Source organism: Giraffa tippelskirchi, chromosome 13 (genome assembly GCF_054371585.1).
Source record: "Giraffa tippelskirchi isolate mGirTip1 chromosome 13, T2T-mGirTip1v1.2.pri, whole genome shotgun sequence".
Taxonomy (NCBI): domain Eukaryota; kingdom Metazoa; phylum Chordata; class Mammalia; order Artiodactyla; family Giraffidae; genus Giraffa; species Giraffa tippelskirchi.
This window is the reverse complement of record NC_137287.1, coordinates 108,518,305-108,542,282: the sequence shown is the minus strand read 5'-3', so window position 1 is coordinate 108,542,282 and position 23,978 is coordinate 108,518,305. Positions and strand designations below refer to the sequence as shown.

Genomic DNA, 23,978 nt, shown 5'->3' with positions numbered 1-23,978 from the left:
GGCTGGAGAGAGAGCCGAAGGGTCGGACCTGGGTCTGGAAGGAGAGATCTGAGAGTCTGGACAGTGGGGGAAAGAAAGTGACTGGGGGGAGGAACAAGAGTGGTGGGAATGAACGCAGCACCTGTGCAGGCTGTTCACCTGCTCACCTGGCCAGACAATCAACAAATGTGTACTCAGCACCCAGTACAAGCCCAGCACTTTAACAGGCACTCGGGGAATAAACCGGGCTCTGAGGGGGACTGAGGCTGGCTCACAGCAACTGAAAATCCTGAATAACCTCAGGTGTTAAAAACACTAGGTGTTAAAAACTCTTCCTTTCTCAGAAGATCACTGTTTCGATCACAGGGATGGAGGTACAGGGAGAAGCCTAAATGCAAGACAGAGGAGCTGAAAGTCACAAAAAGTTCTAATTGAATGTGTGGTCATTGAAAATGAATGTCCTTTAGAGGCTGGGCTTGCACATCACCGCAGCTGCACCTGGGGGAGGAGGCAGTGTGACACCTGGAGCAGTAACTCACGGGACTGTGACACTGAGGGGGAGAAGGGAGCACCCAGGATGCCACTATGGGAGACGCTAGGGGAGGCTCATGAACGGGTTCCCCCTTTCCTCTTTCTCAGGGGGAAGACAATAAACTCCAACACCTCATAGGCTCCATCTGCAAAATGGGCACAAGATTTACCATCCCCACCGGCTGGGGAGGGCAATGATGACCATGTGGCTTCTAGTCCTAGGTTTTCAACCACACGGTTCCTTTGTTTTGGAATGTCTAAGACCCAGCTCAGTGTTCCTACTCCCACACAGCTTCCCATGGGATATTAGCCGTGCCTCACTTGTAACACTGCTGACGATAGTTATCATCACATTTCCTAATACTCACGATACCATTTACCAAGCAGACAGCAAATACTCAGCTAGCATTTACCAAGAACTTATGAACTGGAGATACTTTCCATATATCATCTCATTTAATTCTTTTACATATTCTAGGAGGTCTCCGAGCAATTGGATATCTTGCCCGTGGTAGCACTGTAAACATCAGGATCAGGATTCACTTCCAGGAGCCAGATCCCAGAACCCAGGGCTCTTAATGTCTCCTCACGCTATTATATATATCATTTATCTCCACATTTCATCTCCCACCTGTAATGGGAGTTATAAGTCACTTACCTGCACACACTTCAAGTAAATCTAGCCTAATTCCTCAGCTAAGAAGTGGGCAGAACAAGGGTCAGAGAGAGACACGATGTGCTTGTGGTACCGTCCACCGTGACTCTGAACTCTGGTGTTATCAGTAAAGTCCAGCATGGGCCTCCCACTGCCACGTGTGCTGGTCTGTGCTAAGTTGTCCGAGGGTGGTGCTGCATCACAAAGCTGACTGAGAGCGTGCTCACCAACCAGAGGCCTCCTGGGAGCCGCTCCAGCTGAGTCAGGTCCAGCCAAAGAGGCAACAGTGTTTGAGGGACCCGCTGGGGAAGGTGAAGGAAATTCACCCGAGCACTTCCTGTGTGCTGGCCACTAGGCTGGATGCTGTCATGTAGCATCTCATGAACTTTTCCAAATTTCTTCTAGATCTTGCTCACACAGCTGGGGGAAGGCAGAGCTAGCACTGGAAAGCAGGCATGCTTTTTCTCCTATACTATCCTGCCTCAAACTCACTTCCTTCTGCCCTAATTCCAGGTAGTTCTTACTAGTTTCTTTGTTTTTTTCCCTAAGAAAGCGATTTCCTTTCACTACATGCAGTTTGGACCTGGATTTTTTTGTTTGTTTCTTGTTTGTGTGTGTGTGTTTTTAAATTTCCAATCCCTAATGCTTCTTGTTTGTGTTTTTAAAATTCTGGAAGTGGAGAATCAGAGGCAGAGATTAACTAGGTTAGTCTTTGGTATTCTGACAGGGTGATCTGGACACAGGCCGAACTGGACAACACACTTAAGCCTGCAGTGCAGAGAATGCTACGCACCAAATTCCAGGCATATAGACAGAGATAGAAAGAAAGCATCATCTAATTAATTCCCTGGAGCCCCAGACACAAGCAACATCCAACTCACCCTTGATGATGTGCCTGACGATTTTGATGGAGCTTCCACGCATATTCAGGATCTGGTGAACCCTCTGGCGAATCTAATAAGGAAAAGGAAGAGTGGACAGAGAAAGAAAGAGCATCATTTGTCCTGGTAGACATCAGAATACATCACATTGGAAGTATTCACTTCACGCCCATCCCTGAGAAAGAGGGCCCACATAGAGTGAAGGAATTCAAGGAGTGTGTGACCCACTTCCTTCTCTGAGAGACTCTCCCCTAAGCCGGTGGCAGGCAAGGAGGCAGGGGTGGATGGGCCCACCCAGGGCAGCCCCTCCTACCTGGGGCACATTGGCATTGCAGATCTCTGCCATGATGTAGCAGATGTGCTGGAGGACAAACAGCCCAGCATCCAAGCGCCGGAGGTAGAACTCATCCTCGATGTCATTGTCTATGATCTCTCCCCGCCGGACCATGTCCTAGAAAGGAATGAACATCGGGGAACAAAAGTCAGACGGTGAGTGGAGGAGGAAGAGGTTTCTAGTCCTCTCACGATTCACAAAAGAATAGTAACGACAACTACAACAAAAGAAAACCACTCTGGCTTCATTTGCCTCCTGCTTGTCTCATTATTCTAAAGTATCTTACATTCTCATTGTTAATGGACTAGAGGCTCAGGAGTCAAGACTAAAGTCCATTTTTTTCTCTATACAATGACCCAAGGCCAAAATGATCTCATCCACACATTCAACCTGAAAAAATAAGCTGATGGGGACATAGATCTATTTATCTGCTTCTACTCATTCTTTACTCTTTGGTTCCCGCCTCCATCAGTAACCTCTCTATAAGATACACTTAACTCTCTTTTATTTCCAAATCAAATTAACCTAGGGAGGAGAGGTCCGCTTTCTCTACAATTCTGTTTTGGTGCCCTCGTGATGCCGCAGGTATCCATTCTATGTGTCCCTTTCAGCTTATATTTCGTTAGATACAAAATGCCAACCTTTCTGTTTCATTCCACGAGTTCAATACTTCCTCAAGGTCAAAGACCTAACCTCTTTCCTCTTTAGGGAGTCTCTTTCCTAAAGTTTTGTAACCCCAGATCTATCAGACTTCCTCTCGTCATATCTGTTCCTGTCTAGTGGATTTTTTAAAAAACAAACCTAGCTTTATTCAGATACAATTGATGTACCATAGTATTCACCCATTTAAAGTGTACAACGTAATAGTTTTGTGTGTAGTCAGAGTTATGCAACTACCATCACAGTCACTGCAGCATATTTTTCATTCCACTCCACCCCAAAGCCTCCTCATCCAGAGGATTATCACCACCTCTGCCAAGACAGCTCTTCTTCCCATCTCAGGGCCTTTACTGCCTTGCTTCCTAAGGGTTCTGGGATATCTCTCACGCCAACACTATAAAGCAACCTCTCCTACAGAGCCTTCCCTGATCATTTAAGGATAACAAAACTCCTCCTTTCCAAAATTCCTGACAGGACCCTTGTAGGCCACTCCATGGCACACCGTCTTCTGGCCCATCATATCCACACTGATTTCAGTTATCATCAGCTCTCCTTTCTATAACTCCCTCTATTTCATGAGGGTGGGCTGTGAGCTCTGTGAAAGTGGGGACTGAATTCTGTCTTTACATCCCTGGCTCAGTAAACATCCACGTGGTGAATGAGAGGAAAGAGACATAACTGCTTCAGGCTGTCAGAGTCAGAACTGGGTGAGGGACTCGTTCTGCACGACTAGCAGATTGGTCTAAGAAGACAGGTGCTTGAATACATGCTTCTGATGACAACAATCCATTTCTTAATTCTGTCAGTGGTTTTATGGCCATGGTTCCCTCTGACAATTCAGGCTGCTGTCACTGATGGAAGCCCTGGGGACCCTGCTTTCCACTCTCCCAAACTCGAAGGACTTACCACTGTGGTCATCAATCTCCAACCAGCATCCTTCAGAGACTATTTAGACACAGATAATGCGCTTCTTTATTTGCCCAGGGGGCCTGCCTGTAGCTACTTTTCATCTCGTTCCTAAAGGCCTCTGTGAGGCAAAAGAAGGCTCTAGGTTTGCCAGGCCCGGCACTGCCTGGTAAAGCACCACCACTAATTCAGAGCTTTGTGTAGTAGCAAATTCCTTGGTAATCTGGTGATAGTGTTAATGGTCACGAGGTAGTCACGGAGCAACGGACTGATGTCCAAGGGGTTTAAAAATAGAAGGGCCTCTTTAGTTTCTCATTTGTTCATAATCGTAACTTCCTGCTCCAGAACTCCTAAGTGTTCAACAGCTGGGGGCACAGCAAGGAAAATTACTCTCTGACTTCCACTCATGCAAAAAATATTTGCAGCTAATACTTCACATTTCTATAATGCGGTGGAGTTTAAAGTGTTATTATATATATGGTCCTTATTACCAAATTTAAAGTGAGCAGGGAAGGGATATTAATCCCATTGTACAAATTAGAATCCAAGGCACACAGAGGTTAAGTAAGTTGTTCATAATTACATAATTACCAGTTACTAGAATATAGACTCCCCAGGGACAAGAATCCTGTCTGATTCATCTCTGAGGTGGAAATGAATAACATGAAGCGGAGTGCTCAGATCTGGACCCTGGTCAACTGCCGTGTGGCAAGAACACCATTCCAAGCACTGAGTTAAGGCAGAAAAGGAGTAAGATCAACTGCCGTGTGGCAAGAACACCATTCCAAGCACTGAGTTAAGGCAGAAAAGGAGTAAGAATGAAGGTAAGGGGATGCGTTGGTCTTAGTCACCAAGGAGCTGCCAGTCTGACTGGGAAGATCACAGCAACACAGAAAATGATCAAAATGTAAAGGGATACAGTGCGTCCACAAGTTTAAAGTAATTACAAGTGGTGGGTGCTAATCAGGGTTGGTTATAAGACACTGGGAAGAAGTGACTTTTGGATAAGGCTTCAAGGCTTTTGATTGGCAGATGCAGTAGGACGAATGAGTTAAGAAGGAAGGCAGGGATTCCTCTGGCGGTCCAGTGGCTACGACTCTGTGCTCCCAAGGCAGGGGGCCCAGATTTGATCCCTGGTCAGGGAACTAGATCCCACATGTGGCAACTAAGAGTTTGCATGCCGCAACTAAAGATGCCATGTGCTGCAACTAAGATCAAAGATTCCGTCTGCTGCAACTAAGACCCGGTGCAGCCAGAGAAATAAATATTAAAAAAAAATAAAGTGAAGGCATTTTTGTGCCTAAAGCCAATGCATTATGCTGTTCATACTTTCTGCTCGTTGGCCTCCCCCCTCCCCCTACAACACACATAGCATAAACAGGCCTGCCCTCCCTTTTCTGGCCCCCTCACGTTTGCTTGTAATGTTGGTACTCTCCCCACACCCCAATCTCTATCATAATATATTTAAAGTCTAAAACGTGATATTCCTTATAAACTTTTCCCTGAGATATTTAAAAACTTGTACCCTTCCAAGCACCTTGCATAGTACTTTCTGCAAAGCAGACTCTTGAAAAGCATTTGTGAATCTGTCGGCCAGGGAAGTGAGACAGGATGAGCTGCAGACTATGCTGTGCAGGGAAGTGAATGTGAGAACACCTGTCTGATGGACACGTCAGCTTCAAGTGTTGAGAGGCAGGCAAAGTGTACAGCTCGGAGGTTGTACAGTGTCAGCCTATATGAGAAGTAGATCAGATGGAAAAAAGAGGGGCGGAGAGGAGAGAGAACAGAGACCAATCCCTCAGAGGCGTGCAAATCTGGGAACTTGAAGAGAAATATATTTATTCATCCACTGGTAAAGATTTTCTGAACACTAACTACGAACCAGCTAGTATATGATGTGCTGGGGGCAGCAAAGATAAATAAGACAGTCTACAGAATCAAGGAGATTAAAGTCTAATGAGGTTAACAGATATGAACAAACTTCTTTTTTAAATGTAGTAATGACCATTATGAAGGACCCTGCAAACTGTACTGAGTGCCATGGGATTCCAGAAGGAGAGGCTAAGTTTGTTTTGTTTGGGTTATCAGGAGAGTTCCAGGGAAATATAACATTTGAGCTGGATTCGGAAGGATGACAAGCTGGAAAGCACATTCTAAGCAGAGGGAACAATAGCCCGGGTGAGCTTGGCTAGGGTGGAAGGAACAACAGTGGATACCACTGTCACTAACAGAGAAAGAAGGGAGTGTTTCTTTGCCTATTAGATCCTAGCTACCGGCACATCATAGTTTTTGATTGATTGCTAAATATCAGGCATTGTGTGAGGCAGTCTGAATAGTAACCATTGCCACCACCATCTACCCACCTTGCGGGAGCAGCTTGTGTTTGTTGAGGGCTTAGTAGAGTGCCAAGTGCTTTACCTACACTGACTCCATTACTTCTCACAAATACTGTGAATGAGATGGTTAGATAGCATCACTAACTCAATGGACATGACTCTGAGCAAACTCTGGGAGATAGAGGAGCCCGGCATGCTGCAGTCCATCAGGACGCAGAGTCAGAAATGACTTAGTGGCTGAACAACAACAATAGGGATCATCACCCCCATTTCCAATGAGGAAACTGACTCAGGCCGAACAACCTCCCTATGGTTAGTGGGAAGGAGGACGGGGGATTCAAATCCAAGTCTGTGCTGTCTCTTCACGCTACCACGTCTGCGGAGGGATGACAGATTTTACAGCCATTTGGAGAACAAAGGAAGAATCTAAATTAGAGTCGTAGAATGGCTTAAGAACAGAGCTTAGCAAAATTAAATTTCTCCAATTACGTCAGAAGTGCCCCTGGTAGTTTTTCCTTTTTCACACTCTTCCCCACAATCTGATCCTCTTTTAACCAGATATACTGTACCTTCCAGTTTCTCCAAATGCTGTCATGTGGAAAGGATGGACCCAAGAGAACACTGCCAAACCCTATTTTTTTCCTCCTTCCCCAGAACTTCAAGACTCTGACAGCGTTCACTTCGACACTCTACTTTTAGACACGAGGCCGCATGATTTGCAAGTGAAATTTTCAAATGTGGATCTGAGACAGGATTGCATTTCATCTCCAGGAGAGGCATCACCATAACTGCACCGAACATGCACAAAGATGAAACAGAGATTGGCTTCGAAGATGGAGTTTCTGCCCTGACAGTTTTAGAAGCATCAGAGAAACCAGCACGCAGAGGTGACTGCTGTCAGGACAGCACCTAATCTAGCCTGTTACAACTCTGTGGCATGGAATATTTACTGCTGAGTGGATTCAGGGAAGGTGAGCACAAGTGTGTACTCCATGTTTAAAGGGAAATTAAAAAAAAAAAAGCAAGGTGATTATGTATTATTCTGATGGAAAATAAGGAAGTTTGGGTAACAGTTGTTTAAGGCACATTTTCTTAAGTTCTGGTTTTTTCAAAAAAGAAGTAGGATGGTATGTCACCTTTATTATCCACGCCTGTCTTACTATGTGTGAACAGAGCCAACTTTTTATAAATGGATTAATGAATTTTTGGCTCCTTTTCTTGGTTTCTAAGATACTAGATAACAATTTGATCTTGCGATAAGGACCTGACACAGTTTTTTGGATTTCTGAGTGTAAGGAAAAAGAGCTGAAAGAACTAAGTAAATGGGATCAGATCTCAACTCAAACTTACTAGGGTCCGTAGGCAAGTCATTTAAATTTTTTTGGCCTTGGCTTCTTTGCTTGGAAACTAGAAGCCTGAACTGGATCAGGGAAGGGAAATAGGGTTCCTGAGTGCCAACTCTAATCCACTATAATGACTATAGAGAACCATATTGGAAAAGTATTGTGAAGCCAAGTTGGAGCTTAGTGAGGGAAGAACAGTGAAATCCATTGGCACTGTTCTCAGGTTGAGGAGTGTAGAGGGCTGACTTTTGTCTTCCCTGATTTGATCTTCTTGAAGGTGCCTTTTAGCTTTGATAACCTGTGGCAAATCTAGGCCTGAAGCACCTTAATAGCCAGAAGCAACGGGTTTTTGCCCACATATGGGTAAATTGATAGACCGGAGCTGTTGACAGACAGTGCTCCGAGACAGTCAGAGCCACTGGGAGACATGCCTCCAGTAGTCGTCACCTCAACAGCAAGTGGTGAGCGCTGAAAATTAGCTCATCCTCTCATCAATGAAGTAACTTCCCTGTAAGAAAGAGACAAGCCTTGGATTTGCTGTTACATTAGAGGGGCTATTTTAAAACAATATGAGTGTGTAAGTCGAATGCTCTTAAAACGGGAATATGATTAATAGAGATTAAAGAGAAATTCCCCCAAACCAGTAGCCTCCTTAAGTGTGGTAAAGATATTGTACTTTACTCAATTTCCAAGTGAAAATCTATATACACGTTGAACTATATTTGAAATAGGACAGGAGAGTTAAGATTTAAAGGATGTCTTCCACAAGCCAATGCATTCAACTCTCACCTTTGAGAAGAGGGGAGGTGACCGTCTTCTCTGTGAAGCAATGACAACTCAACATCCATGTATGGCATTTTTTACTTTTCAGAGCAGAGGACCTGTATTAACCTCACTTGCTATATTTGCCCGGTGCTGTGTGTGCACAGGAAATATGATTTTCAGATTTCACAGATGGAAAAATTGAGATAGACATCAAATGACTGTCACTGCTTAGAGACTTTAGTGGGATATGATTTCCTAGTCTAAGACCTTTTCCTGTTAGTCCTTTCACTCCGACAAAGGATGGGCAGGGGACTTCTCCGGTGGTCCAGTGGTTAAGAATCCATCTTGCAATGCAGGGGACGTGAGTTCAATCCCTGGTCAGGGAACTAAGATCCCACATGCTGCAGAGGAACTAAGCCTGTGTCACAGCTAGAGAGTCTGTGCACCACAACAAAACATTCTGAACGATGCAACAAAGGTCCTACATACTGTAACTAAGACCTGACCAGGTCTTAGTTGACACAGTCAAATAAATAAATAAATAAATATGGTGGTGGCAGGGGGAAGGATGGGTGGGAAAAATGGAATAGTAACAACAGCAAAATTTTCTGGGTCCTCACTGTGTATCAGGCACTGTGCTAAACACTTTCATGAATTTCTCACTTTTCCTTAAACCCCAAGAGGTAATAAGAATCATAACTATTTCCACTTTCAAATACAAAACTTAGGCTTAAAGAGGGGAGAATTCTCCAAAGGTCGCAAAGCTCAGAGCTGAGTGTCAGAGACAGTATAAAAACTCACATGAGTCTGGCTCCAAGCCTGTGATCACTTCCCTAGTTCAAAACATCTTTGTTTTATAGACCTTTTCCAGTATTAGCCTGTGAGCAAATAGATGGGGTTTTTCTTCATGCTGTATCCAGGAACCACTGCAAACAACCAGCATTAAATGTGAGGTTATCTAGCTCTTTTGCCTTTTTCTTATAAATTGAAGAAACTTAAAAAAAACGAGGAGGGATCTCTAGCTAGACTAGTGAATTCCACATGTAATTCAGGAGAGTTAAAAAAACAAAAAAAGACAATCTGAAAGGTTTTATTTTGTTCATTCCATAAGAGAGGGCTGAATAAAAACTTAGATGGTAATTCAGTGAATAGCGAATTAAGTAGAACAGATTGCAATTCAGGGCAGCATTAGCCTGTTTGGGGGCTGCTAAAATAAACAGACTCATCTCCAAAGACACACACAAGGAGGGGGTATGTATGGCATCAAGGTGCCATTTCTGAAGGGGTGTGTGTGTGTTCCCCCTCCCCCGGCCACATCCTCACTTTAAATGTTAATCTGTCTTCAGAGGGCTACGAAATCACTACCTTGCCAGGTGCCTCTCTCTCTCTCCACAGGCAAGTCGCAAGCCTCCAAATAAGCGTGTGGATGCCACTTCTAATCTGCCCCTGATAGGCGGCCAGCTGCCCCTCGCTGATGGAAGGAGACAGTCATGAAAGAAGCTGCTATGAAGCCAATAGGAATTCCGCTTTCCTTAATAAGCGGGGACATGGCTCAGAACCCCAGTGGGGGTCACTGCTACTGTGTGTAGTCATGGGCAGGAACTGCCCCACCACTGAGAAAAGGCCAATTTCCTTTTTCCTTCCAGAGTAAAGAGAGAGACAGGTAAGTGGAGAAGGAGGAGGCACAAACAACAGCCAAACCAAATCTTCCTTCCAAGAGCTTAGGAAGCAGGGCAGACTGTGAGAGAAGGAGACAAGGGACTGCAAGTCATTTTCAGCAGGGGAAACGGGCTGGAGAATTAGTGAAAGGGATTTTTTTTTTTTTCCTGAGAATTTACAACTAACTGATAGCAGCTCTGATAAGAATCCAAGGATATCAGGCCAGAGTTTGCAAAGAGAAAAGAGACTATATGTTAGGCCGCCTTAACACACGAGCATGTGCCACTCTAATAAAGCTACCGTGAAAACTATAACACACACATATACACACCAGGTAAGGCATTTCCCAAAAGAATGGAATTTGTGTGTGGCAGAGCTGGGATTTAAACCTGGGCTACATGATGCCAGGGTTCATGTTCCTTCTTTGGTAGCATGACACCTCCATCACAGGTGGTGTCACATCAACCACCTAAATGTACTAAAAACAAACAAGCAGACTACTAGACTACTCATTCACTGAATTTTGACAACACAGAAGCCAGCCTTGTGGCTCTGTGGTAAAAAATGTGCCTGACAATGCAGGAGACGAAAGAGGTGCGGGTTTGATCCCTGGGTTGGGAAGATCCTCTGAAATAGGAAGTGGCAACCTGCTCCAGTATTCTTGCCTGGAAAAGAGGAGCCTGGTGGGCTACAGTCCACGTAGTTGCAAAGAGTTGGACACGACTGAGCACACACACACTCTTCCAAGCCAGCCTTGAGAAAACCAGGGCTTCTGTGAAGTGCTGGGGGAGAGACTGTGAGCCCACTGAGAGGGGAGGACAGAGAGGATGAGAAAAGCAAAACAGAGTGCTCAGGGCCAGGGACTTCCCTGGTGGTCCTGTGGTTAAGACTTCACTTTCCAACGCAGGGGGTACGGGTTCGATCCCTGGTCAGGAAGCTAGGATCCCACAGGCCGAGTGGCCAAAAAAACCAACACATAAAACAGAAACAATACTGTAACAAATTCAATAAAGACTTTAAAAATGGTCCACATTGAAAAAAAAATCTTTAAAAGGAAAAAAAAAAAGAGTGCTCAAGGCCACACTGCAAGGGAAGAGGCAGGGGAGCTGGGCCAGGACTCAGGCCTCCCAACTTCTCCTCTAATGGCAGAAAGGATGACTGCGATTGGGAAGGGGGCAAGCAGGGAGGGAGGAGAGAGCTTGGCTAAACCTGCCTCTAGGAAAGAGGGAAGCAGGAGGGGGGGAAAGCACCACTCCATCCCCCCCCCACCGGCTCTGGCTCTGGCTCCTTCCGTGTGCTGTAAGCTGGGGTCTGCCAAACGCACAGGCTGAGAAGTTTGGGAACCACTGTTCAAGGAACAGCTGAGAGAAGCTCTCAGCAGGATTCCCTCTTTTTTATGGCTTGCCCAGGAGCTGCCAGCACAGTCAGCTGAAGACCTGACTGCAGTCTCACACTTCCACTGTCTACACAGCTTGGTAGGTGTGCTTTATGATCACGGACCCCACTCATCAGCTCCTGCGCTTTACCTCCTTTGTACAAATCTATAAATGAGTGTCAAACACTATGGAAATCGTCAAAGTCTGTCTCGGCCATCAAGTCCTGTGGATACTGTTTCATTACAAGGAGTCCGTCTTTCTCTTTCCAGGATAAAGCCTGGGATGATTTAACTGTGGCAAAATTAGCATGCAATCTGTAAGTCATTACGGTGCAAAGTATGTGGCGAGAAGGTTTTATTGAATAAACCTGCTGAGAATAATTTTCCCAGGAACTAAAAAAAGGAAAACCTCTCTCCAAGGCTCTTTCCTCCCTCTTTTAAAATCCCTGCCAGTACCTAAATAATTATCTCTTATTTCTGACGTGCATAAGCCTGGCATCCCTGTACACTGAACCAGCAGAAGCCAGAAGAAACCCACAAGAAGTCAGGACATCTGCCCAACAACAGGGACCTTGGTATTTTCTGGGCTTCTTGTTGCTTGGGGAGTCAGGTGAAATCTGCTGAGACAAGCACCCTGGGTATTTACAGATCACAGAGAACTGCTGCTCACTTCAACAGTCTTAAGAATTACATGCCCTTCAAAAGTTCAGGTCAAATCTTGTTAACCAGGAAGCCCCAGAGTATGTTCAGATAGTTTGTGGCCCTGGAGTCTCAGGGACACTGAATATAACATGACAAAGCAGTGGACAACTGCCCAAGACGTAGAAGTCTTTGCTAGTTACAGATTCTTGCAGTAATGCGATTGGAATCGAGTCTGTATATAATACAATTATCAGTTTGTCCTGTAGACGCTTCTAAATAAGAGTGTTTTTAATATAGCTACAGGTATGCCACAGAATGTACACAGTTGTAGAAAATATTTTTTTGATGATGGGGCTATTTAGAGAAAATACAAATTAGGGTTAACAATGAGAGTTTAGATATAATGTAGGAAACTCAGGACTCTCTATCTTCCTGATGCCCATAGACAAATATTAATTTTAACTCATGAGCAGTTGTCTTTCATTTACCGCATGTTAATCACTAAGTAGGTCTTAAGAACATGATGAACAAGAGGGATGAGAGTCGCAGAGAGAGAGAATAAATAAATGTATAAAGTAATTACAGGTCAGGAAGAAGCACTGGCAGTTGGGGGGCACTGCTTTGCACGTGGCAGGGGGGTAGTCACTGTAAAGCTCTCTGAGGGGCTGACATTTAGGCTGAGACCTGAAGGTGGAAGGAGGCACCAGCTTGAGAAGAGGCAGGACAGAGGGAGAAGACTATGAGACAGGAAGTGAAGGCACAGCAGCAGGACAGGAAGGAGGAGAAGTGGGGGGTGGGGGTGGGTCTGAGATCCCACAAAACCACGCAGCACGAGGGAAGGAAGAAAACACGTGTATGTGGAGGGCCGGTGGTAGAGACAGAGAAAAAAGGAAAGTTCTCTGGCAACTTTCCATGCCAGGACCTGTGAAAGCAGCTTTCGTGTGTGTGATATCTATGTCACTGAATTCCGAAATGTGTAATTCCTCATACACTCATAGGTTGAGATGTGCACCTCAAAAAGCAGAACACTAGAAAGGAAGAAAAGAAAGCTGGAGAAGTGAGGCTGTTTGTCTGCAGTCAGAGAACCCGAAGCAGCCTGGCTCTAAAGTCCATGCTCCCCCATCACACCTTCTGTTCCTGGAATATAACTTAACAGTTGCCCCCAAACTTAACTTGGCCTCCCACTGCCCCTGCTTTGCCCCTGTTCCTGGAAATGCCCTGAATGTCCCCTTTTAAGGTGCAGCTCGGCTTCTGCCTCGTCCGTAAAACTGCACAGGGTGACTCGAGGTGCAGATGCCTCCCCCTGCGCCCTGGATTCATCCAGCCCTGGGCAGCAGTAGCAGTGTTTCCTGGGCCCCTTCTTCTCTCGACACCTGAACCTGCTCACCCCAAGCCGCTGTCGAGCTTATAGTGCCGGCACAGAGCAGGTGCCTGAGAAACACGTGCCAGATGACGGGATTCTTTTCGGTGAATCTTGGTCAACCGTAAACCCATGGACATCTGCACGGTGCCCATGGCAGTCTGAAGTCTGCAGGGACAGCGGGGGCTCCGAGACACTCAAACTGTCAATACCTGATTCCCCTTCTCTTGGTCAATTTATTTAAGTTGTTTTTGTTGCAGGCCTGGCACAACATATGAGATATTTGTTCCTTACAGATCTGATAGTCAACATTATCAAGAGAAACAAGGATTCAATTCAGGTCAACAAATATTTGCTGAATTCCCAGTAGGTGTAGGACATTCAAGTTTAAAGGGAGTAGTGGAGTGAGGCAATGAATGGTTTGTGACTTACGGGAGAAGACTGCATGAAGGAGAGACAGGAGAGAGGTTATTTGTTCCAAGTCCCTTTATACCTGTGAGGCAGCTTCATCTGGCAGGAGGAGCCTGAGTGCTGGCAGAGCGTGCTGCTCACAAACACACCCCTTGCCCCCCAGCCCGCCCTGACTCTCTGAGCAACACCAAGGCTGCTGAGCACTAATAGCCTTGGAATGTTTGCCAGTGCCCGGCTGAACGGCCTTGGCATCATGGAGACAGATGTTTGTCAGGAAATGGCAGGGCCCCGCGCCTGTGGCACACAGAAGCACTGGGAATGCTGGGGAGAATGGCTGCAGCCATTACTCTCCGTCAGTACTAATCAATTTCATACCCTCTTCAACGCTGATAATAGATAATCTTGTGGGAAGCAGGCCAAGTTTCCTAATAGCTCCGTGCAAGCTGCTCCCTGATGCCCAATAGCTTACTCTGGTCTCTCTCAAAAAACAAAACAATACTCCCCCCGCCCCCAAAAAGAAAAAACAACAACAAGCAAATACCAAAGCTTATTCCAGCTTCGCCTCAGACAAAGCACCTGATGGTGCCAATGCTCTGGTCTGCTAGGACAGCTCCTTCTGGGTTATCTGGGAAGGAGGATGCTCTTAGGAACAGGGCAGCCTGGCTTACATAAGAGTTACACAGGAATTCCAAAGGAAGCTAGGAAAATCTAGTAACAGCAGCAGCTAAGTACTGAGCAAGGTACTGACATACTTTATGCTTGGTCTTCATAATAGCACTAAAAGGGAGGTGTTACCTCCATTTTACAGATGAGAACATCAAAGCTCAGAGACGGGACTTCTCTGTAAGTCCAGTGGTTAAGAAGCTGCCTGCCAACATAGGGGACACGGGTTTGAACCCTGGTTCGGGAAAATCACACATGCCGTGGAGCAACTAAGCCTCTTGAGCCCGAGCTCTGCAACAAGAGAAGCCACTACAATGAGAAGGCCTCACACTGCAACGAAGAGTAGCCCCAGCTCACCACAACTAGCCTGTGTGCAGCAATGAAGACACAGCGCAGCCAAAAAAAAAAAGGAGCTGGGGAAGTCATTTGTCCAAGGTCTCAGAGCTAGAAAGCAGCAGAGCTCAAGTTCAAATCCAGGCTTACCTTGCTCCCTATGCCTCACGCTTACCTTTCCGCTAGGCTGCTGCTCTTCTATACAGCAGACAGCAGCTAATCAACCTCTTATTGTGCTTTTCAGTCATTCCATTTTCAAAAAATGGCAGAGTTACCAAAGTATATTTGTCTGAACTTTGCTGAAGCCATGTTATAGCTAAGAACCCGGGGCTACATGAGGCGTGGTGACAAGGTGTGGCAAGGGGTGATTCTGAGGTCGGTGCCTGCACTCAAATCCTAGTCCTCAGACTCCCAGGTGTTCTGCTACCAGCCCTGAAAATCTCCTTCAGCAGGTAACTTGGCGGATACCATCAGAGCTGGAGTTCTAGTTGTCCTGGGGCTGTCTCCCTACAAAAGTCTAGGGAAAGTTCAATCTGTTTCTAATTACCGTTCAGTCTAAGAAAAAGAATACATTACTCTGGCATTTTAACAGTCACTAAGTATCGACCATGTACACGCTGCTGTACAGGGAAGAAAAGATGGAAGGGGAAAGTTTAAGCAAAGAATAAAACAGAGGGGGTGATGTGTGTGGAATGAAAGGACTGTGTGTAGAATATGCTGGTTATCTGAAGTCCAGACTCAGAATTTGAGTCTCTGCAACTTGTCTTGTAATGGTCTCATCATATAAAAGAAGACAGTCCCAGTCAATCAGTCCAATCAATCAGCAAACATCTGAGGACTCACCAGGTTTAGAGAGCACAAGGAAACCACAAGAATGATACACACGGTTACTATCTCCTGCTATTTCTAAATGAAGGTATTTTTTGTGAAAGGGAATGGGTGGCTAAGAAGGACACAGACAACAAGGTCACTGTCTTCCCTAAGCTCTAGTCTCTCACCCTGGCCTGAGGCACAGCTTGAGGGAAGATGCTTGTGTTATTCCCAATGCACACAGCTCTGCCTCACGGCTGGCTTGCCCCAACAACACAGAAGGGGGGGCTGCGGAGGCGCGCTCTCCCACCAGTGAGGCTCCAAATCCTCAAGTGTGTCTTTAACGCAAGAAGAGTGAAAAAAGAGAGTGATACAGCAAACCAAGATCACAAAGAAAACGACTCTGAAAAAAGCAAGAAAAGGATCATTTTGTAACCTGACCAAAGACTCAGAAATGTCTTGTAGGGAAGAGAATACAAATCGGACATTAACCAATAGATACGAAAAACTGCCCTGATTAAAGAGACAGATGAGAAAGCTACCGAGGCCAGAGAACAAAATAGAAGGAGGTACAAAATACAGGAGGTAGGGTAACATCCGTGGTAGCAGGTTTCACCTCGCCCAGCAACCATCACATCAGACAGTGAGGCTCAGTCACTGTGACCCGGTGTGCGGGCCAGGCAGCGGAGCTCTGAGCTCCCTTCTCTAGGTCTCCAGGTTCCATCTGCAAAGGGAGGAACTGGATTCAGTAACCTCCCAGCTTCCTTCCAGTGCCTCCCTATGACTACTGAAGCCAGCAAGTGTGTGTGCCAAGACATACTCTGCCCGTGTGGTCACAGCACTGTGCCTTGGTCAGGTTTTCAAGGAGGAGCTCTTGTTAGGGGTACCTGTGCTACCACCCAGACTCCCAGGTCAGCCCTGGCTTGACCGTACATATCCGCCCTCTTCAGGGACTTCACTCCTGTTAGAAGAGCTGCTATAATTGCTGGTAGACCATCCCCTGCTCAGGATGACATGCTAGTTGGCACACAAGGGCAGATGGCACCTTTGTCCTGGCCTGTCCAGCGGGGAGATACGAGGTAGACAAGGGACCAAATGGAGTGCAAGTCAAGAAGAGCTGGCAAGAGACAGGCAGGGATACATACGTGCTTTTCCCCTTCAATCTTCTTGTCGGCCACCTGCACTGCATCCAGATATTTAAAATGCAATTCCATCAGCCTGTCAACCTGAAAGAGAGGTTATTTCATAGGCATGAGTGAGGAGGGAAGAGAATACCAGGGCAAGAGAACAGCAGAACTCCTATTCATCTCACTGTTGCTCCCCACAAAGGGAGAGCCCCTCTACCACTTCTCACTCTGGATCTGAGCTTTGCCTTGGAACACATCAGGAATGGATCAAATGGCTGGGGCAGAAAAAAGCAAATGCTTAGCATGGATACTGAGCATAGGTCCATTCCCGAAGGACACCGTGTGCTCCCAGCCCTCCTAGGACTCCCCTGAATTCAAGTTGTTAAAAACAAATAAATCAATAAAAATTCAAGTCCCTTCTTGCAAAGAAGAGGAGCTTGAAGTTACATACTTGATATTCACTCAGAACTTTACCGAAATTTCTTTTTTTCAAACTGAAACCTTTCATGTTTGGATTCTGCCCCAGAGCTGATCTTTTTTTTTAAAAGGTCTGAGTAAAATCTCTTTAGTTGCTTTTGAGTGAGAACAGAATGCAAGAAAAAGTCCTTCAGCAACTCAAAAAAAGCCCTGACTTTTGCTTAGCAGTAACCTAAAAACCAGTTTCGAACTTCGCAAAAGTCGCTTCAAACATGGCCCAAGGAATACTCAGTAGGTTTGAAAAAGTTTCTGTTTTTTTCACCCCTTAGACTTCCAAGAGATTGAAGGAACACTGTGAAGCCAGCCTAGACTTCTGATGGGGTTGGCATCACCACGGTTGTTGGTAACCCTGGCATTTAGCCAGTGTGTGTTGTGTGCATGTGTGTGTGTGTATGTATGTGTCCATGTGCACGTGTGAGCACTCCATCACTTAGCTGTGTCCAACTCTTTGCGACCCCGTAGACTGCAGCCCACCAGGTTCCTCTGTTCATGGGATTCTCCCAGCAAGAATACTGGAGTGGGTTGCCATTTCCTCCTCTAGGGGATCTTCCTGCCCAGGGACTGAAACAGCATCTCTTTTGTCTCCTGTATTGGCAGGTGGATTCTTTTATCACTGAGCCACCTGGGAAGCCTGTTTACCCATGGGCTGGTATTAATAATAGATGTTGCATCAACATGGCATCAGACAGTCAGGAAGACTGTGCCCAAACTTTCCCTGGTTAACCAAGGATGACCCTGAAATCTTACAGGTTTCAGTTTACAAAGTATTCTCATATCCATTATTTCCTTAAACATTAGAAAAACCTGATAAGGTAGGCAGGGAAGATAGAGAGCAATCCTAATTTTAAAGATGAGGAAACTAACACATAGACATTAGAGGACATCACCAGGAGGACACGACTGCCAAGATGTTCTCTATGTTAACCTGATGGCCTTTTTTTTTTTTTTCAGACAACAGTTGCATTTATTTCTATTACTTATATGTGAGCAAATGGTTTCACTGCATGTTAAGAATTTTTAAAGCACTGACTTCATCTTTTCCTCCTTGTCTTAATGATCCATAATGGTACATTAGTGTGTACAGAAATGGTTTCAAAATATTTGGGGCTGGGGAAATTGCATTTGGAAATTAGAGGCAGGACAACCAGAAAACCCTCTGAGACCCAGCGCAATGGGGCCCAGATGCTGGAGAAGACATTTTAGGGCAGGATCACTCTACCCAGCACGCGTCAGATCACACTGGGGAGACAGCCCTTTTCTCCCCTTGGGTCCTGGCCCCATTTTACAGTCCACCAAGCGCCTACCTTCTCACTGTCATTTTCAGTGAATTTATTCAGAAGCCGGGTCCGCTGCTGCCCTCTCAGGTTCCGCAGGAGGGAAGCGAGGATCGAACAGACATGCTCTGGGTTGGGAAGGAGAAAAGAGAACATGCTGTGATCAGAGCAGTAATTATTACCTCTCTTCAAGCTGATCTGGTTCTATTGAAGGAGGAATAAGTAGGCCTTCCCTGACTGCTGCTATTGATTAATAAGACAAGAACCTAAACTGTGTCAATGGAAAACTAAACTGATTTGCACAGACAGCGCAAGAAATATATTCAAAGGGGATTATATCCCCAAGGACAACTTGAGCAACTGAATCAGAACTAAGTTAGAATTTCTGTTCTGCCTGGAATTAATTGAGTTCTATTGTCCACAACAGAACCTCAAACTAATCCCTCCATTTACAGAAATACCTGTGAACAGTGTATGAATACTAACCATGAGGGGAGCAAGCGATGAACAAATAAGACACATTCTATCATATTCTCAAATTATCTTAAAACTTTCCTGAGCAAATATCCCAGAATTAAATCAGAAATGTGATGGGGTCCCAGAGCTATCACTTACATTCTGGTGCAGCTATAATCCTTACCTGTTTAAAGACAGCTAGATATTAGTACTTCAAAACGATAACTGTTTTTTTTTCAGTTCACATAACCTATGGGCTTCTCTTATGAGATACTATTATTCTAGCCAGGGCAGAAGAGGGTAATTGAAGGGTATATTATAGGCTTCAGCTGTTAAGAGGTTCTTTTCTTTAAAAAGAATTTTTAAAAATCAAGAATAATGACTTTGAAAAGGAGATGGCAGAGAAACATTTATTTTGAAATAAAATGCCCACAGTGTGGGCAACAAATATTCTGTTTTGAAAACTGAGTGAAGAACACCTTCATATGCCAAAGTTACTGTGAGTTCTCAAAAAGTCATCTGATTATTAAAGTCACAAGGAAGAATTCTTATGGTAGCACAGATACAATTTTGTATTTGTTTTTTTCCTCACTTATATCAGAAGCATTCCTCACTACTTCATTTCCCCAATCTCCTAATGCGAGAGTTATTCACCTTCTAGCTACATTCACCTCCCTGGGGCTCTCATCCAGTCCCAGAGCTTTAAAGACCAGTTGCATGCGTGTGTGCCCAGTTGTGTCCGACTTTTTGTGACACCACAAACTGTGGCCTGCCAGGCTCCTCTGTCCATGGGATTTTCCTAGGCAATAATACTGGAGTGGGTTGCCACTTCCTACTCCAGGGGATCTTCCTGACTCAGGGATCGAACCCGCCTCTCTTGTGTCTCTTGCGTTGGCAGGTGGATTCTTTACCACTGCGCCACTTACGTGCTGACTACTCCCATACTCTACAGGTCAGTTCTGTTCCCTGAACACAGATTCATGCATTCATCTGTCTACCTGCTCTCTCTACTTGGCTGTCTAACAGGTCCTTTAAACTGAACATGTCCAAAACCAAGCTCCTGACCTTTCTCCTTAGACCTGTACCCACAGTCTTATCCACTGAGTTAATGGCAACCATGCTCTCCAGTTTCTCAAGTCAAACACAGTGGCGATACCCTTGATCCTTCTCTTTCTCACACGTCCCACAGAAACCTTGTCAGCTGTACTTTCAAATTACATCCAGAATTCCATCTCTTCTTACTGCTGCCCCCCCCCCCCCATATCCTTTATAATTCTGGCGCACAGCACTGGGAATACTCAACAGCCTGCTCGTGGGACTCTGAGTCCACCCTTGCCCCCTTCGCCTTGATTTCCACAGAGCGGTCAGTTAAAACCTAAGTCACACCCTATCATTGCTCTATATAAAACCCTCTACTGGGGCCCAACTCACTCAGACTAAATGCTGTTTTCTAATGTCAGACACGCTCCTGTCCTGAGGCCTCCATGCTTACTGTTTTCGCTACCTGAGACACTCCCCATCAGAATATCTGCATGGCTCAATCCTCAGATCCAGTCCTACCCAACTGTTCTCTTCTCAATGAGGCTTTTCTTTGACCACCCTATTTAAAAACAAAAAGCCCCAATGCTGCCTATTTCCAAGTCATATCTGCTTTATTTTTCTCTTCAGCATGCATTATCTTCTAACATGCTGTGCAATTTACTTATTTGTTTTGCTTACTGCTGCCCTTCAATTAGAATATAAGCTCCTTGAAGGAAGGGATTTTAGTCTGCTTTGTTCATTGATATAACCCTGGTCTCACAACAATGCCTGGCACATAGTAGGTGTTTCAGAAATACTTGCTGAATGTATGGGAAGAAAGCAGGTTTTCAGTGCAAGTTTTTGGTGGTAGTGGTGAGAGGTGGGGAGAACCAGACAGACAAACCACTCTTGAATTCTGGGTATTTTTCAAATGCCTTTGTATAGCTTTCACCTTTTGTACACAGTGCCTATCCCAAGTTCAGAGTAAGAGCACCTCTGCACTGGTAATATACTCATCAGTTACAAAATGGTCCTTAAAGATATTTTGCATTTGGGAATGAGTGGATGACTTTTTCCTAGGGAGCCATGAGTTTGAATAAAAGATCTCTAATCAGTAGATTCACTTTTTTAAGTATAAAGTTTTTCATGAAATACGCTATAGAGAGAGGTATTAAACAGCTTCTCAAGGTGACTCCAGGGTCACCCCCATATTCTTCTGCTAACTTTGGTTGTGAAGCTGGGGTTGAAGTGCTTTAATCTCCATCCTGAACAAAAGGAAGGGGAAGGGAATAGGAGTGGGGCGAGACGAGAAAAAACATCTTGAATCTAAGGTAAGGACAGTGAACCAAGACGGCTCAGCTCAGGGTGACAAAGTAGAACAAGAAACGATATCTTTGGAGGCTCATGGCAGGCAAAAAAACCCACAAACAACTTCTGTGTATGTCAAGGGGAAAAGATTACAGGAAGGAAGACGGGGGCATATAATCAGTTCTGTAATCTTGGGCCAAACAACCAGATGTGGCTCTGATCTCTTCAGCTGGTGAACAGATGTGGGACAGGTCATAATAAAAGCAGTGAATTTTAACAAGCTTAGTTCTGAAACTTTGAAATTACTCAGCATGACAACTGGTAGCAACCTCCATGTATGTGTATATATATATGTATGACAATCTGACAACCACAGAGGAAGGAAAAAAAAGATCAGCCTGGAGAGCTCACAGATTATCTGGGCCAAATCTCTTATTGTACTGAGAGAAAAATCGAGGTCCAGAGAGAAGTGACTTGTCCACACAGCTAACTGGTGAGAGAGGTAGAACTCAAACTTCAGATGACTCACTCAGTCATTCACTGACCACTTATCTCTGTGCTTGACAAGCACTTGGTGATCAGAGCTTCCAAACAACACAGTATCCCTAACCTTAAGGAGGTGCTTATTTCATGGGGAAAACAAAACAAGAACTACAGTGCAGTGTGCCAAGTCTCATCATGGAGGTAGGCAGAGGGGATGTGAGGAGCACAGAGGAGGCATAGCGGACCTAGAGGGATTCCCACCGGAGGTAAAGAACTGAAAATCATAAAAGCAAACAAAACAAAAAAGTCATGGCTGACAACTAGGTAGAGAAGATAGAGCACTCCAGGAAGAAGGAGCAATATATGCAAAGGCCAGTTTGGATGGAGTGTTACATACACATGAAGGAGGTGATGGCAGTCAGGTGGGGAAGAGTCTGGAGAGAAAAGTCACAAAAATCCACAAATGAATTTTAAGCTGGAGACAGACAATACTAGATAAGAGTTTAGCCCAATCCTTGGCTGCTAGATTCCTTTCAGAGATCAAGATCAGGACAAAATTTCTCTTTCCTGATTTTCTCTTCTATATCTTTCCGTATCAACACATTTTTTATTTTAAATGGTTATGCAGAATTTCACTTAACTTATTTATCATAATTTAACTAATGTCTCCAGTTGTGGTTATTTTACATGGCTTCCAGTTTTCGGTTGTTTTGTTTTTGCTGTTAGAAATAATGCCACAATGAACATCCATGAACACATATTCTGGCACTTATACCTTTATTTCTGGCATGGATACACTTTTGCATGCACCTAGCACTGGAAGTGGGTGAGTCGAAAGCTACTGACATACATAAAGCTGAGAAACTAAAAGAAAGCACAGATGGACTGACCTAGGGCCCATGCTGTTACAGCAGGAAGAGACATCACTCCTACATGCACAGGGGTGCGGTGGGGGGTGGGTGCAGGAAGGGGATACTGAAGACAGAAACACACTGGTCTGTTTTTACTGTATATATTGTTTCCTAGAAGCTGGAGATAACTTGGTCTACAAAATAGTTCAAAAAGAAGCCCAAACTATTACCAGGGCAATTCAACTGAGGTATATAGATTTGCCTATAGTAAATAAAGGACAGAGAAACCCAGAAAAAGAAAACAATTTTTTTTAAAGACACTGACAAATGGTCTTCCAAGCAGGCTGTCCAATTGACTTTCACTCTCAGTACGTGTATGAATGTGTATGTATGCACTGTATACATATAAAAAGCTTTGATGATTACCTTTATTGTGTGGGAAGCATGTAACTTAGTAGGAAAAGCTTACATTTTGGAGTCAGACAACATGGTTTAAATCTAAGCTCCTACCACTTGCTCAAGAATGTGACCTTAAGTAAGTTAATTAACCAGTATGTGTATGTGCTGTGTAACATGGACATACACATATATCACATATACACATTGAGAATGGAAGCATGCTTTTATATACATATTGTAAAAGAGTATCTGTTTTCTCATATCCTCACTCAGATTGCATATTATCCAACTTAGAAATTATGACAACCTGGTGGGTGAAAAATGGAATCTTCTTTTGATTAGCATGTTTTTGTTCTTGTTATGAATAAGGTCAAACTCCTTTTCTGATGTTTACTGACCATTGTATTGCTCTCTGTGTGAACTGCCTGGCCTTACATCCTTTGCCAATTTTGATTTCTATGAGCTCTTTATGAATCAAGAATATTACCCTTTTGTCTTTTACACTGCAAGTATTTCCCCCAGTTTGACATTTGTCTTGACAAATTCTTACTCAAAGCCAAGATTTAGTATCGCCACATTGTTTTGCTGTAAATTGCTTCAAAATCCTATCTGCAAGTAAAAGTAAGCAGGGTACAATAATAACTGTCACCAGTTGATTGTGTATCTGTAACAGTAGGATTGAGTCTGTATACAGTATTTTCAATGAATCGTCACTAGTAAGCTATGAGAAAGGCACTACTCCCATTTCCGTATTATAATGCAGAATCCAAGTGCCAGTGCGGTTAATCAACTTACTTAAGGTCATGTCCTTCAGAGAGCGGTGGGAGCTTAGATTTGAGCTCATGTTGTCTGAATCCTCTTTCACCTTCATCAAGAGGCTCTTTAGTTCTTCTTCACTTTCTGCCATAAGGGTGGTGTCATCTGCATATCTGAGGTTATT

General features: G+C 44.6%; 1 protein-coding gene across 1 annotated transcript in view; it reads right to left on the bottom strand.

Annotated features, from left to right (window-relative positions):
• The window catches only part of CTNNBL1 (catenin beta like 1), a 157,712-nt gene that overhangs the window by 8,555 nt on the left and 125,179 nt on the right, over positions 1–23,978 (bottom strand). The window contains exons 12-15 of the mRNA XM_081558811.1: positions 18,552–18,649; positions 16,789–16,869; positions 2,360–2,497; positions 2,047–2,119 (exon numbers count right to left, since the gene is read on the bottom strand). Of these exons, the coding sequence (XP_081414937.1) occupies positions 2,047–2,119; positions 2,360–2,497; positions 16,789–16,869; positions 18,552–18,649 (390 nt within the window). The remainder of the gene's footprint in view (positions 1–2,046; positions 2,120–2,359; positions 2,498–16,788; positions 16,870–18,551; positions 18,650–23,978) is intronic.